General features: G+C 46.5%; 1 protein-coding gene across 6 annotated transcripts in view; it reads left to right on the forward strand.

The window, feature by feature from the left end:
* The window catches only part of HNF4A (hepatocyte nuclear factor 4 alpha), a 70,909-nt gene that overhangs the window by 46,216 nt on the left and 8,025 nt on the right, over positions 1 to 16,668 (forward strand). For all 6 annotated transcript variants that reach the window (XM_079979593.1, XM_079979589.1, XM_079979590.1 and 3 more), the window contains exons 2-9: positions 111 to 285; positions 2,429 to 2,523; positions 5,429 to 5,535; positions 9,578 to 9,736; positions 12,287 to 12,374; positions 14,306 to 14,461; positions 15,185 to 15,421; positions 16,496 to 16,621. In XM_079979593.1, coding sequence (XP_079835719.1) covers positions 111 to 285; positions 2,429 to 2,523; positions 5,429 to 5,535; positions 9,578 to 9,736; positions 12,287 to 12,374; positions 14,306 to 14,461; positions 15,185 to 15,421; positions 16,496 to 16,621 — 1,143 coding nt within the window. The remainder of the gene's footprint in view (positions 1 to 110; positions 286 to 2,428; positions 2,524 to 5,428; positions 5,536 to 9,577; positions 9,737 to 12,286; positions 12,375 to 14,305; positions 14,462 to 15,184; positions 15,422 to 16,495; positions 16,622 to 16,668) is intronic.

The raw sequence follows: 16,668 nt of genomic DNA on the forward strand, positions 1-16,668 counted from the left end.
CCAATTGGGATAATAATGCTTTGTAGGGCCTGCCCTTGTAATTTCCTGCTTCGATCTGACCCCATTCCCAATTGTTTCACAGTTGCCCTCCCTGTCTCCCCTTTGAACAGACACCTCCCCTTCTGAAGCAGCAAACCTCAATGCGTCCAACAGCATCGGGGCCAGTGCGTTGTGTGCCATTTGCGGAGATCGTGCAACGGGGAAACACTATGGGGCCTCCAGCTGTGACGGCTGCAAAGGGTTTTTCAGGAGAAGCGTCAGAAAGAATCACATGTATTCCTGCAGGTAAAGGGGGGAAGATGGGGGCAGCGGGATGTTACCGGATAGATCCTTAAAATATGTGAGACAGCCCAGCTTGGGTTGACAGGTTATAACCTAGGGAATGAGAATTTATCTATAAGTGCTACAAGGATCTGGAAGGCAAGAGACAGAGCAATCCCACACGTTTCCTTGGAAAAAAGGGCTCATCCAGACTTCTTTTTGTAGTGTATTTCTAGGTGCTTTAAAGCACTGTGTCCTAGTGTTCTTGTTTTTTGCCATTGCGCTTTCCCTGTGAAAAAACACTCTCTACTGCTGAACTGGAGCAGACAGAAATCTACAGACACTCGAATTGCCATTTGTTCCGATTCAGTGTTAAAGAGCAGGTTTTCACGGGTAAAGTGTCAGGGCAAAAAAATCGACCAGACAGTAAAGCAGAGACCTGTCAGTATGTGTGGATGCAGCACTGCAGCCTTAATTCCTGGTGTTCATGCCCAGTTCCCCCCTCTGTCCTTTATTCCCACTTCTCTCTTCTTTGCAGTAGAAGGCAGTGGAGTCCTGCTCATTAGGGCAGGAGAAAAAAGAGGAAGATGGCTGAAAGGACTGGTGAAGAATAGAGGCAGTAGCAGCTGGATCTACATTACCTCTCACTTTATCCAAACATTTAAAGGGACAGGCTCATTCCTTAGGTTGTAACCTGTCCTACTTGACCTTACTGTTTTTTCTCCCTGCCTGTCCCCTATCATTCCAGTTACCCTTTTATGTCGTATTAATATGCTGCTTTTTGTACATGTGTTGAGCACTCCACAAAATTGCAGTGGAGGAATCGCTTCAGAGTCAGGGCTTGCCCACACTTCTGCTTTTCCTGTGCTTTCTAGGCCTGGGTCCAAGCAGTTTTGCCTTCACCCTGCCGTTCTCTCCCAGAAAACCTTCTTTTTAGCGCTAAATCGGAGCAAGTATCAATCAGGAGAAAACCCAGTTAATTGATTCCTTGGTAAACAGCAGTTTTCCCCAGGGGGGAAGCAGAAGGGAAAGCAGACGAGTGGGTGATTCCTAAGTCCTGGTAACTCTTGGTCTAGTAAGTTTCATGCTTTGGAGCAGGGACTGTCTCGGGGTTTTTGCACATGTGATAAGATCCAATTCAGCGGGTAATGGCCACTTACCATACTTCCTCGGTGACCGGTGCTTGTGGCTCGGATGCTGACGCGCCATTTTGAATGCTGCACGTCCCCCTCAGCCACCATTGGAGGCTCACAGGTTCCCGCCAAACCCGCTGATTCAAATGAGCAAAACTGCAGTGGCCTTAGGGGACGTGTGGCTTGATGAACAGACCTGAGGGAGGCAGTCTTCACTCAGGTCTGCTCGGCAACTGTAATTCCTGGCCGACCCTGCCCTCCTCATCCAGTCAGCCAGGAGTGTCACCCACCCTTCTCCCTCCCTTCATTCCAGTTGTTTGGTGCTTTAACCAATTCCTTTTCAGCTAGGAGGGCTTCGCTGTGGTCTTTTGACGGTCTTCATATTTGGGGTCAGGAAGGAATTTCTCCTGCACTTCCCTTTTTTCCTTGTGGCGACGATAACAGGGTACGCCGTTAGAGGGGTCTGGAGGGAAGTCTCTGTTGCATAGGGCTAGTGAGCCATAGAGCTTCCCTCAGCATTTGGGGCCCATCCACTTAAATTTGCGTTTTGCAAATAGACCCTGTCATGTCTCAGACCCAGCAGCCGGGGGTTTAGAGGGATACACACCCAGTCCCTATGCCAAGACTCCCTACATCTGAAATCAATAAAGTTATGGCCATTTTAAATCCCAGACGGTTGTCTTGTCCATTTATTTTATCCCTCCCTTTTTTGCTGTGAGTGTGGGGGGCATGCCCTCTACAGCTGGGCACGCAATATCTGATTTTAGCAAGGCACAGCCACGGAACAATGAGAAAAGTTCTCAGCTCCAGGGGAATTAATCAGTACAGAGTATGATCAAAATTCAGTTCAAGCCAAAGTGTAGATGAGCCCAGAGTTACTATCGTTTTCCTGCTTATTCATTCCTTGGGGTGCTGATCAGTCCTAGGGCGATTATAGCGCCTAATTGAAGTCACCCTCTTAAGTCTCTGAATGGTGTTTCCCTTTTAAACTCATGATTCTATCTCCTTCCTCTCCCCCCCCCCACCCCTGCCAGGTTTAACAGGCAGTGTGTTGTAGACAAGGACAAAAGAAACCAATGTCGATACTGCAGGCTAAAGAAATGTTTTCGAGCAGGAATGAAGAAAGAAGGTGAGGTCTTTTTGTGTGTCACTGACTGTAGCTTCCCTCTTATTGTGTGCCCAAAGTGCAGGCAGCGTAGTCTGTAAACCAGTCATGTAGGTCACTGGGTTATGAAACAAATGCCTACTCCTTTCCCTACATGTCTTTGCAGTCCCACACCTGCTTAACTTCTGCAGTGCTGCAGCACCAGGTTCTCAGACCATTTGCTGTGCCAGCTGCTGCTCAGTTTTCAACAAAACCTGAAGGCAAGATATCAGTTGTTCTCCTTGATGCTACACTAGCATTTGACCTATTCAACAACTATTGATCAGCAAATGAATAGTTTTCTTTAGGGGTGGGGAAACCTATTTCCCTGCTCACAACCATCATCCAGCATATTACAAACTGAGCCTCCAAACCAACTGAGACAATAACATCCATGCCAGTTCGCACCTGAAGGGATTATTATGCAATTCCAATAGAAGCTCCCCAAATCACTGTTTCAACCTTTGTCAACTTCTGAGGATGCGGGGTGGGGAGCATGCAATATTTTGGGATATATATCAACTTGATTCTCGAGAGGAAGTGGACTATTGTGGGAATTACTAATATGGTGCAGACGAAGTGGTTTGAACATTTGATATCTACTATATAAAAAGTTCCAAGTATAATTTTTCATTATTTATTAAATTTTTAATGCTGCCCTTCATCTGAAGATCACAGCGCGGTTCACAAGGTATTCAGGATTAGGAATGGAAGAAAGAAACTACTTCTTCACACAGTGCATAGTTCAGATGTAGAATTTGCTCCCACGAAATGCAATGAAGTCCATCTTAGATGCTTTAAAAGGACAGCTCTATGCTTCTACCTGGGGACAGAGCCTAGGACTTGCCGATCAGAAGGTCGGCGGTTCGAATCCCCGCGACGGGGTGAGCTCCCATTGCTCGGTCCCTGCTCCTGCCAACCTAGCAGTTCGAAAGCATGTCAAAGTGCAAGTAGATAAATAGGTACCGCTCCGGTGGGAAGGTAAACGGTGTTTCCGTGTGCTGCTCTGGTTCGGCAGAAGCGGCTTAGTCATGCTGGCCACATGACCCGGAAGCTGTACGCCGGCTCCCTCGGCCAGTAAAGCGAGATGAGCGCTGCAACCCCAGAGTTGTCCACGACTGGACCTAATGGTCAGGGGTCCCTTTACCCGTTACCATTGTGGAGCAATAGTAGGAGACTGCTGTTCCTCGCATGTCCTCCTTGTGGCCTCACCAAAGACATTTGGTTGCCCGCTACAAGAAACAGGATGCTGAACTAGTTAGTCTTCGGATTGCCCCAACAGGGCTCTTTTTATTTTGTTATGATTCTGGTCCAAACGCACCTGATAAAGGGGGCTCTGTCTTGCAAAAGCGTATGCCGTAATAAATACGTTAGTTCTTTCACAAGCCACAAGGTACTTTTTTTTGGCACGGTTTTTGTGCTTTAGATTGGGCCCCAGTCCATAAAATGGTTAGGCCGGAATAAATCTGTCTTGTCTTAAAGGTGCCAGGAGGCTCTCTTGTCACTTTTGCTGCAACAGACTAATGTCATTAACCCCAAACTCTGGAGATTCATGTTCCTTCCACAACATTAGTTATTATAGTTGCATCAGTGGGTTCGAGCATTACTGTGGTTTGTGCAAAGGACTGGAGAATTTTCTCTTTTCTCTCTGGAGTGCCTACTCAACTTGTATTTGCCTGTTAATATTCAATAGAAGTTACATGAGGTCCGTGACCAGCTAAATACTGAGTAAACATTCAGAATACATCATGCCGTGACAGAGCTGCGTGGATCCCGATAACGCATGGCGTAACCTTGAGCGCCTCTGTTAACAGCCGCTGACTGCAGGGTTTTAATTTCAGCACAGCCTCATTATAGCCGTATTATCAAGCAGAATGATATGACTAGGAAATAAATCTGGAGAGGCACAGGTGTAACAGTAACAATCAGATATTGTTTGGTATCTCCATTAATTGTGGAGTTATCATAGGTGATAGTTTAGGCAACTCCATGACTCGGCAAACTTGGCTAACCTCCCAGGAAGTCGCAAGTGGACTACGTGTCTTAAAAGATCGTAGAACACAGTTCCCTGGTGCGCTTAAAATGATCAAAACATTTTGGAACACTTACAAAGGAAGTGGTGCTTGGAGTTTGTTGATTTAGGAAAGAAAGGCGACTATGGTCACATCCACATTTAAAGAACATGGCTTTCCCCAAAGAATCCTGGGAACTGCAGTTTCTTAAGGGCGATGTAGCTCTGTGAGGGGTAAACTATGGTCCCCACGATTCTTTGGTTGGGGTACCATGTGGATTAAATGCATGGCTTGAAATTGACCGTAGCCTGGAGATGGCAGAAGTTTATAACATAGCGTGCAGTATGAAGAGAGCTCTTTTAAACTAAGAACTCAAATATCTGAAGACAATTCCCATTGAGTTGACTTCCTTAGAATAAGGGCATGCATTTATCTGGATGTTTCATACATATATTCCATTCTTTTACTTTTGCCCACTTTAAATCGCTCTTGGGATAGGGCAGATGATGGCATCGCCACCATCACCCCCTGCGTTTCCTTTGTACTTTTCCAAACTACAGAAATTAAAATCTAGAATCATGGAATTGTAGAGTTGGAAGGGACCACCATGATCATCTAGTCCAACCCTCTTCAATGCAGGAATCTTTTGCTTAATGTGGGACTCAACCCTGAGATGAAGAGCCTGATGCTCTACCAATTGAGCTATCCCATATTATGTTATTATGTTGTATTAAAATGTTATTATGTTGTATAAAAGCAATGACAAAAATGTATGAGGTGATGACAGCTTCTTGCTTTGTCTTGTGCTTCTGATAGTAATTCGAAGTGTTTTGCATTTTCATTTTTGGGATCGTTTTTTGTTTGTTTTGGTTTTGCAGCTGTACAGAACGAACGCGACCGAATCAGTACTCGGAGATCCAGCTACGAAGACAGCAGCTTGCCGTCCATTAACGTTTTACTGCAAGCAGAAGTTCTCTCACAACAGGTATGTCTTTTATTTTAGAATGTAGCGAAATAATAATCATTTTAGTCTTCTTTCCAGCTCGGGGGTGCCTCCAGACCACCAGTATTTTGTGGGACGGATTCAAACACATACCCAGATGTTAGTTTCACACAGTTAAAGTGGATTAAAGGGCTCTGTTGCCGCAGCAGAACAAACCTGCTTTCAAAAATGAGACTTTTCTTGGTTGGGAAAGTGGAGTGGAAATACATGGGAAACTGAGGGATGAATGAATGATTAATGGCAAGATGTAAAAACACCCTGCAAACAAATCCGAATGAATGCTCATTGTTATATAACGTCCCTGTAAAACCAATTGGAATGAGTGCTCTATAAAGGCCAGATGTAGTCTAGTCACCATGTAAGCCAGGCTTCCTCAAACTCAGCCCTCCAGATGTTTTTGGCCTACAACTCCCAGCAGGACCAGTGGTCAGGGATGATGGGAATTGTAGTCTCAAAACATCTGGAGTGCTGAGAAAGCCTGATGTAAGCTTTGTGCAAGCAAATCTGGATGAATGCTGAATAAAGAGGTTGTCTGGAGGAGCCTGTGGTCTCTTCAACAACCTGTAAATTGAAAGCCACTTTCAGGTATCATAAGTCTCTTGGGCTGCAGTACTGTGTACATTTATTTGGGAATACCGTATTTTTCGCCCTATAAGACGCACTTTTCCCCCTCCAAAAATGAAGGGGAAATGTGTGTGCATCCTATGGGGCGAATGCAGGCTTTCGCTGAAGCCTGGAGAGCGAGAGGGGTCGGTGCGCACCGACCCCTCTCGCTCTGCAGGCTTCGCGGACCTCTCCGCAAGCAGCGGGAGCGCTCCCGCTGCTTGCGGAGAGTTGCCTGCATGCTGAAGCCTGCGCGCGCTGAGCTCAGCGCGTCCAGGCTTCGCGGACCTCTCCGCAAGCGGTGGGAGCGCTCCCGCTGCTTGCGGAGAGTTGCTTGCATGCAGAAGCCTGCGCGCGCTGAGCTCAGCGCGTCCAGGCTTCGCGGACCTCTCCGCAAGCAGCGGGAGCCAGCCCTGGGCTCCCACGGCTTGCAGAGAGCTGCCTGTTTGGGGGCTGAGGCGGGGGAAGCTCGGGCCTCCCCCGCCCCAGCCCTGCACCTGGGGGGGGGGGAGATCATTTTTTTCCCTTTATTTCCCCCCAAAAAAACTAGGTGCGCCTTATGGGACGGTGCGTCCTATAGGGCAAAAAATACGGTAAGCACCACTGCATACAGTTGAGCAGGCATAGGCAAACTAGGCCCTCCAGATGTTTTGGGACTACAACTCCCATAATCCCGAGCTAGCAGGACCAGTGGTCAGGGATGATGGGAATTGTAGTCTCAAAACATCTGGAGGGCCAGGTTTGCCTATGCCTGCAGTTGAGTTTACTTCTTAATAAAAAAGTATTGAGTTGCACAGTTTAGTCTCTGCCGGACAGCTTCCAGTTTGATGGATTGCAGATGACAGAGGGAATACCCAACAGATCAACACAGTACTCGTACAACCACGTTTCCCATCTCAGTCATAGCATCGCATATGCTGTCAGCAGCTTCCAAGGTGCGAAATGCTGCCCTGTGGAGTCCGAGAAAATGTAACAGAAGTGCCGCCTCAAGAGAAGGAAGGTGCTTAGCTCGTGTGAAACAAATAACAACTGTGCATTGACTGCACCGAAAATATGAACTCTGGGAAAGGCCCCCAAACTGGGCAGATACCGATGAGGGACTTCTTCCCCATTGGCCCGGGGTCATCCAGGATCAGTATTATTGTATTAAATCTTGCAGGTTCACTATACTAAACAGCCAGGTTTTTGTTTGTTGTAAAGACTGTAAGAGAGAATAATTGGGTGCACTCTTCCCACCTTGGATCAAATCTATGCTTCCAGGTGCCATAAGAAAGCTGCAGAAATAGTGCAGGACAGTGCACACCCCAGAAATGATCTCTTTCAGCCTTCTGGAAGAAAGTACAGGGTTATAAAGACTAGGTATAGCCGCCTGAGAAATAGTTTCTATTCAAATGCGATTTTGGTTTTAAACGCAGTGTAAGGTAGTCTCTGTGGGAGTATATTGTATTAATTATGGGGTATCAGAGTTTTGAGGGGGCTAACCAGGCTGGGATAGCAGGCTTGTTGGTTTTTTGAATGTCTGGTGTAGATTTTTCAGTTTCGTTGTTCTGTATGGGACAATGACAATAAAGATTATCGTATCGCATCGCAACGTAAAGCATTGCTTATTTGATGACATTTCTAGAGTTGCCAAGATTGCAGCAGATAAAACTGCTTGGGAAAGATTAAGGTGGTGCTGGGGGTTGCTTTCTAGGTCGTTTCAGAGCCACATTTTTTTTCCAAACGGAACTGGGAACTTTGCATTAACATGGGAGAAGGAATAGCACAAATATGGTCTTGGGAGAGCAAGGAAGGAGGAGAGAACAAGCAAATGAAATAGCTGACAGGAAGAGAACAGTTGCCTGGGGAGGATGGCTTGGATTTCAGTGTGTTTTGCAGGGGTTGCAAACCATGCATGCAGGCAGACTTCTTTGTTGCAAACAGACACATTGAAAAAGGGCATTCTTCTTCACCGAGATTGATACTTAGCACTTTTTAATGTATCTGTCAGAAGAGGCACGTTCACACTCCCCTGATGGCCACTTTGCACAGTGCTTTCTCTGTCACTCAACTCCCTTCTTTCTCTCATTGGCTGATGAATCTCAGGGCTCTAGGGAAAACCAAAGCCGATTGTGCAATCCTGAATTCTACCCACCCCTACTCTAAATACTGAACTATATTGGCTCGTATCTGGATATTTGCTGCTCAGGACTAGCCAGGATTGGAAGGCACCCAAGAGGGAGGAAGCATAGCCCAAAGCATCCGTCTAGAACTTGAATTGCACTTCTGGTTCCCATCATAAAAGCAGATCTGTACATCATGTGCATGACTTTATAGCTCATCACTGTAGCAGTTATGGCTCAACTAGTTCCCTGCTGAATGTGAACTGCCTCTTCTGGGAAGCATTGTGTTTCAGTGATGCAAACAAATGTTATGCAGGCTCTGTCTGCAATCTTCAGCAGCCATTTCACAAACACAACACACATAATCACTGGATGCTGTGCTGTTCTCATCAACTGAGAAACATTTCTGTGTGAACTTCCCTTTAGGACCATCTAGAAGTGCTCCAAGAACATTTGGCTTTAAGATGTTGCAACCGGAGCCAAATCCCAAACAGTTTAAATGGGTTTAGTATTAGAGCAGTGATGTGACCTACCAGATATTGGCTAGACTTCAACTTCAACCACCTGTCATCATTGGCCATGCAGGCCACGGCTTCCTCATCCCACCATTCCATCTCTTATTTGCTGGCCACAAGGCTAGCTAGCAGAGTATTTTGAAGAAATAGGGAGATGGGGGAGAGGAAATCTAAAACCTAGCTTGTTTGTGGATCATGGTATTTGGTGGAGAACAGATTTGACCTTGGTTAGAGGGCAAGATCAGGGACGCAGGTGGCGCTGTGGGTTAAAGCCTCAGTGCCTAGGACTTGCCGATCGAAAGGTCGGCGGTTCGAATCCCTGCGGCGGGGTGCGCTCCTGCTGCTCGGTCCCAGCGCCTGCCAACCTAGCAGTTCGAAAGCACCTCCGGGTGCAAGTAGATAAATAGGGACCGCTTACCAGCGGGAAGGTAAACGGCGTTTCCGTGTGCGGCTCTGGCTCGCCAGAGCAGCGATGTCACGCTGGCCATGTGACCCGGAAGTGTCTCCGGACAGCGCTGGCCCCTGGCCTCTTAAGTGAGATGGGCGCACAACCCCAGAGTCTGTCAAGACTGGCCCGTACGGGCAGGGGTACCTTTACCTTTACCTTTTAGAGGGCAAGAGCTTTTGCAATTCTGCAGCAAAAACATAGCAAACTCTACAGCAAAAAAGAAAGGTTTTACAGTTTCTCACATAAATCTGCCGCACAGATTTTGATTATGATGATGATGTCGTTTGTGCAGCTTCCTTACAGCTTACCTCTCCCTCTGAGGAATGTTAGGTAAAACCTCTTTCTCCCCCCTGCAGATATCATCGTCACCAATTTCAGTGATCAATGGTGATATCAGAGGGAAGAAGATCGCGAATATTGCAGACGTCTGTGAGTCCATGAAGCAGCAGCTGCTAGTGCTAGTGGAGTGGGCAAAGTACATCCCGGCCTTCTGTGAGCTTCCTCTGGATGATCAGGTGAGCCGGTTATTGGGAGTCCTATTTATCCTAGCTGAAACTAAACGTTGGTTTTCCTGTTCCATTTCTAATAATTCAGTGCAAGGCCCATTGTGAATGACTGTGGCGGAGTTATCCGTGTCCAGGAAAGGGTGCAGCTATTGTACAACCTAAGTTGATAAAATACTTATGAACTATGACTCACGGGGTCTGCATGCACATCAAAGCTGAACTAATGCAGAACCAGCCCTTGAAAATGACTGATGCAAACAAGCTGTGAGGCAAGCAGACATTGTCGAGGATTTGGCCCGCAAGGATTTCTTCCTTACTGCCGGCAGTGCCTGCATTTACAGTTGCACAGCAGAGCAAAGTGGGTTGATAGGGCCCCCCATTTTGTTTTGAAAGCTGTGTGCCTTTAACATCAGGGTACCTTTAAATCAGAACTCTGTTTGGACAGATTTCCTTTCCTTAAGTTCGTTCCCTCCCAGTGGTGAGATCTAAACCTCTGGAAAATAATGCTGTCCCCTCTTTCCTTCAGCTCTTTCATCGCAAGATATTTCTTCATGTTTGTTCAGTGTATACAGATGGGCCCATCCCTATAAAGACACCCTTTCCCAAATCCTTTGGTTAATGTTTAGTGGTTGTTTGCTGCACAGTTGAAATCCCGGTTGGACATTAAGAAGCATCCATGCCACGCTGCGTCTTAGTATTAACCTTAGTTTCCACAGATTTCTTCTTTTAAAAAACAGAAGTGGGACAGGAGATGCAGAACATTCTTGAGGATCACTGAAGGGCATAAAGTGACAGAATGCAATCATTAACAACAGAGCAAGAGTAGAGGGTTTAAGAGAAAAACAACAACCACGGGTTGCTCATCACAGCAAGATGTCCACAGTCAGCAGAGAAATTAATTACAATGCTAGACTTGGGGAAAGTAGTCCAACATGTGGCCATTTGAGCAACCTTATGGCTCCCTTAAAAGGTAAAGGGACCCCTGACCATTAGGTCCAGTCATAACCGACTTTGGGGTTGCAGCGCTCATCTCGCTTTATTGGCCGAGGGAGCCGGCGTACAGCTTCTGGGTCATGTGGCCAGCATGACTAAGCCACTTCTGGCGAACCAGAGCAGCACACGGAAACGTCGTTTACCTTCCCACCGGAAGGTACCTACTTACCTACCTTCCCACCGGAAGGTACCTACTTGCACTTTGAGGTGCTTTCGAACTGCTAGGTGGGCAGGAGCAGGGACCGAGCAACGGGAGCTCACCCCGTCGCGGGGATTCGAACCGCCGACCTTCTGATCGGCAAGTCCTAGGCTCTGTTGTTTAACCCACAGCGCCACCCACGTCCCTATGGCTCCCTAAGAGAGCCCTAATGTCGCTGGATCCCAACCTCTGGATTGGATGGCCAGCATTATTTTACTTGTTTACGAACTAGGGGCAATCCACCTTCACCTTTGCAATGTGTGCCCTCAGGAGAGGATCAGCGTAGGGCTCAACAGAGCATTCTTTCCCCCTCTGCAACTGGACCCTGGGAACAAGCTTGCAAAGGGGGTGGTTGAGCACCTCTCACTTACGCATCTGCCTGCTGCTCTGTTCCGGGGGCCTTTGTTCCAACCAGTTATTCCTGCTCTGAGAACTCTGGTCCCCAAACATCCTAGCACTGAGTGAGCAAGGTGGCTATCTATCATTGTTATGTTAGTCTTCAACCTCTACAGCTTTGCGGGCAGAAAAGGCTAAGGAGTAAGCCCTACACAAATCCGGAGTAGAGTCCGTAAGACAGTTGGATGGCGCCTTGTACGCCTCCTTCCGGCAACTCCTGCAGCCAAGCTGGTTCCAAACGTATTGCTCTGCTTTCCTTTGGACCATATCAGTGAGGTGGGGGGTCTCTTGTCATCTGGGCAGCCTAGGATCTCCATACACACTGCCCAGGCTTATGCCCAGGGGAGGGCACTTCAGTGCTGCTAATGCAGCAGATTGACTTCACCCCTTGAGGTGCACTCCATTGTCTCTTGAGACAGACAGGTGCCAACAACTAGTCCCCAGAAGCTGATGAAAGATCAGGCCACGTTACCGAGCAATTTAGAGCTCCCCCCCCCCCATATCCTGTTGAACATGAGACATACTGTGCCAGTTCCTGAAAAACAGAAGGGTGAGTACTTCCCATATGGGAATTTATAGGAAGTGCTCACCAGCCTACTGTTGTAAGTGATGCCTGGGATGCTTGTGTAGGCAAACATCAGCAGAGAAAGGGGAAGGAGCTAAGAAGACTTCATTGATCCCCTTCTGTGGGGGGAACTGTGCATGTGCTCTAACAAGCAAGTTCTACAGGAATTGCTATTCCTCCATGTCGTGTTCCCGCTCACAGAATACAAATTTCCATATGGGTCATGACATTAGATGCCCAGCTTATATTGTGATCCTTTCAATCATGTGGTCTTCAAAAGATTAGTTCAGCAAGCTGCAATTTCTGCGCTCTTCTTCTGTAGGTGAACATCTCTCTGTCTCCCCCTGCCCTGCCATCTGTCCTCCTCTTGCATCAGCCCTCTAATAATAGGCCTTTGTTCCCCCAGGTGGCTTTGCTACGGGCCCATGCAGGGGAGCACCTGCTACTGGGAGCCGCCAAGAGGTCGATGGTGTACAAAGACATCTTACTCCTAGGTAAAAGTGCCTCGTATAACAACATGCCTCCCATCTCCTCCTGTTAAAAATACTGTATTGTATTGCTTTTTTTCAGCCTGGGGGGGGGGGTTGGAAGGAAGCAGGCAGTGTACTGTATTTTTCCATGTATAACATGCCCCCGTGTATAAGACGCCCCCTATTTGAGTTTTGGGACTCAAAATTAAGAAAATGCACTGTCTGTGTATAAGACGGCCCCTTATTTTAAACTTCAAAAATTTAGGGAAAAAATATAGTCTTATACACAGAAAAATATTGTAATCTGTTAGGTTTCTTTGTCACCTACCGCAGGGGTGGGAAACCTCAGTTTCAGGGGCCAAATGCCCTCTCTGTTTGGCCCTTGGGACCTTTCCCAGGCCATACACCCTCCTGAGTCACACCCCTCACCAGCCTTGCTTTGTACCGCCCCCTTGGATGTTTTTGCCAGGCTGGAATGTGTCATTGAACTCTGATAATGCTACTTGCTTGCTTGGGTGTGTGTGTGTGGGTGTGTGTGTGTGTGTGTGTGGAAACTACCCTACTGTACACAAAGGTGTAAGGGGCACATTTGTTGCTTTGCCCACTGTTGCCTCTGACCCCACCCAACACTGGGACGCGGCCCCCTAAAAGGGAGCGTGGCCCTCGAGTGCAAAAAGGTTCCCAACGCTTGATTTGATGGCTTTCAGTTATCTCTACAGTTCTGTAAGCAAACATTATAACATGAGGGTATATTTAGGCAGGGTGATTTAAGAGCTGAATGTGTGTTGCAAAAGGCATCACTCCTTTGTCCAACTTTGTAAGAACTTTTCACCAGAGGTAAAAGTGGGACATAGGTAGACATTTTGAGTTGGAGTTCCTTTCTCCTGCCTTCAGCTCTGGAAAATAGAGAACCATCTCCCCTCTGTCTCCAGCCTGAGCTACCCCCACAAAGCAACACAGCGTTGCAGCAGTGGGACTTTACAATGACTGAACTGGCTGAAAACTGACTCTCCCCACCACCACAGGCCCCATCCAACTTTAAAAAAATGTTTTTGGTGGGTTTTGGAAGTAGAAAATCCATTTGCTCAATGCAAGCCATTTATAGAGTGGAATTGCTGATGAGAAACATGTTTAGGATCCAGTTTAGACTTAAAACATGCTGCTATTCCTTCTAAGTATATCACTGAGTCATTTTTGGGCAGTGGGAGAGGAAGCAAAAATCAGGATGGCCGAATACAAAAGAAGTCAGGGCTCCTGTATTTTCAGAAACAGTGCAGAAGTTCAGTATCATGCCAGTTACATCTGTTGAAGCTCCCTTTTCTACACTACTGTCAAAGGTGCAGAAGTCCTGCCCTCTTTGAATCTGAGCACCCTTTTTGTGGACTGGGGAACCAATTGTCTACTTCTGCTTCTTTGTCCTCTGAAAGAAAATAGTGGTGCAGTACAAAAATGTCATAGCCCAACAAATTCCTTCTCCAATTACAGACATCTTGGATGGTACAATTGGCAGGCAAGGCCTTGTAGATGTTGCCGCCACTAATTGGCAGTGACCTGTGTGGGGCCTTTTCAGTGGTGGTTCCGTTTGTGCAAAACCCTCTCTAGTGAGATATTTTATTTACCCAGGCACTTGATGGCTGAAATACACTGTTCCTGGAAACCCTGAGATGCTGGCTGAGAATGTTTTAAAGTGTTTTTAGAATGTTTTGAAATTTCTTTTGGTTGGTTTTTTAAAAAATGTTTTATTATTGCTATGTATGCCACCCAAGGCTCCTTTGGGAGGAAGGGTAGGATATAAATCAAAAGAAGAAGAAGAAGAAGAAGAAGAAGAAGAAGAAGAAGAAGAAGAAGAAGAAGAAGAAGAAGAAGAAGAAGAATGGGTTGTGGATTACAAATAGTGAACAGTGACGATTTTTGATAGAATTGGGTTTTAATTAAAACAAACAATTCTCCTGCAGGAAATGACCACATAATCCCCCGTAATTGTCCGGAGTTGCTGGAGATCAGCCGTGTGGCTGTACGCATCCTGGATGAGCTAGTGCTCACGTTCCAAGAGCTGCAGATTGACGAAAATGAATATGCATGTTTGAAAGCCATCATCTTCTTTGATCCAGGTAGGTGCCGAATTTTTCAGGACCTTGGAAGAGGCATTTAAGGCTGCTTCCATGCCCCAACCCCTTTAACACGGCTGGGGAATTGCTTTTCTACAATGTGTGGGGAACAAAATTTAAATGAAGGTTCCGCAGAATATAGGACTGTATTGTCTAGCAATGCCCTTCCTCGTGGCCAAGTTCCTCCTATAATGTTTAATCACGAATAAGAACCATTCAGTAAGGTTCCCAACAACATGAGTGCAGGTGAGGGAAGTAGAGAAAGGGAATAGAGAGGTGTGTGTTTTTCTCCTAGAACACAGAACATCTGGCGAAGCTGAATGGGAGAAGTTCAGGACAGGCAAAAGGAAATAATTCTTCACACAACATATAGTTAAAATCTGGAATATGTAGTGATGGCTGCCATCTTGGATGGCTCTAAAATGGGACTAGGTAAGGATGATAGATAACTAGTTGAGGCACAGGTGTCCTGTGTTGCATTTGTTCACCCTGTTTCATAAGCCGGAGTTGTCGCAGCATCCCTCTATTTGCTCTTACACAATCGGAACTCATGCAAAGTCTGTGTTAGTGCAGGATGAGGAATGAAACCGGCACACCTTCCCCAGTGCCTGCCAAAGGAGTTTGAGCAAAGTAAGGAACTTCAGGAGACCACCCAGACTGGCCCACTTGAAACTGCATCTTTCTTGAGAAATGCCATAGTCCGTAATTTCTTACGGTTTCCCCCAGATGCTAAAGGGCTGAGCGACCCCATCAAGATCAAGCGAATGCGGTACCAAGTTCAGGTCAGCCTGGAGGACTACATCAATGACCGGCAGTATGATTCACGGGGACGCTTTGGGGAACTCCTCCTCCTCCTGCCCACCCTCCAGAGCATCACTTGGCAGATGATTGAGCAGATCCAGTTTGTCAAGCTCTTTGGCATGGCCAAGATCGACAACCTTCTGCAGGAGATGCTGCTAGGAGGTGAGTGTTGACCCTACAGGAAGCGGGGTCTTTTGGCTATTGAATTTCGGGGGCTCCTCCAGATGACCATCTTATTCAGCATCTATCCTGATTAGCATACACAAAACTTACACGGTGGTTATACATCCGGTTTTTATGGAGCATTGGTCACGATCGATTTATGAGGCCGTTATATGACAACAAACATTCTTCCTGATATACTTACTGGACCTCTTCTTAACAGGCTTCAGACTCTTTGGAAAATCCAAGCATTTTGTGTTGCCCAATTCCATTTAGGACAGGGATCCTGTGCATTTAACTCAGTTGGGAACAAGCTGGATGTACTGTAGGGAACTGGGTCTGCCAAACCGCTGAGGGTGGACATGATTCAAAACAAAGTGGGCGAGGAGTTGCAGGGGAATAGCAGTAGAGGGGATAAACAGGTTAAGCAACCCTCATCTGCTGAGTCTCCAATTCAGAGGTCACAATCTCCCACCAAATCAAAGCTCTCCCACCAGTCTCACAGACCTGGCTGTGGAGAACCTATACAGGCTGCCATTGTTTTTACAGGATGTAAAGTGACATTTGCCTGGTGCCTGCTTCATATAATATACAGTGGTACCTCAGGTTACAGACGCTTCAGGTTACAGACGCTTCAGGTTACAAACGCTTCAGGTTACAGACTCTGCTAACTGAGAAAAAGTAGCTTGGGTTAAGAACTTTGCTTCAGGATGAGAACAGGCTTCAGCAGGAGGCCCCATTAGCTAAAGTGGTGTCTCAGGTTAAGAACAGTTTCAGGTTAACAACAGACCTCCAGAATGAATTAAGTTCTTAACCTGAGGTACCACTGTAGTCAGGTGGTTAAAAAAAACACATCTATATTATTTTCTCAGGTTTTTAATCAATTAAACTGGCTGGATTGTTGGTTTTTTGAGCCGCTTTGGAACTGGTATCGTTACACTATGTATTGCTTTGTGCTGCATTCTCTGTTTCATCGAATTTTGCATGTAACCATTTTACTGCATTTTTATTTTTTAAAAAAGAAGAACTATATCCATATATTATGCAATACTTAGAATAATATATATAATTTAGGGTCATCGAGTGACACTCCTCACACTCATCACCATGCTCTTCACCCGCACCTGATCCCGGAGAACCTGGGGACAAATGTGATTGTGGCCAACACAATGCCTGCTCAGATGCACAATGGGCAGCTGTGTGAGTATTCCTGCACAAGAGAACCAGCTCTCTAGTGTGTGTTCTGA

The sequence above is a fragment of the Podarcis cretensis genome (assembly GCF_951804945.1).
Source record: "Podarcis cretensis genome assembly, chromosome: 6".
NCBI lineage: Eukaryota > Metazoa > Chordata > Lepidosauria > Squamata > Lacertidae > Podarcis > Podarcis cretensis.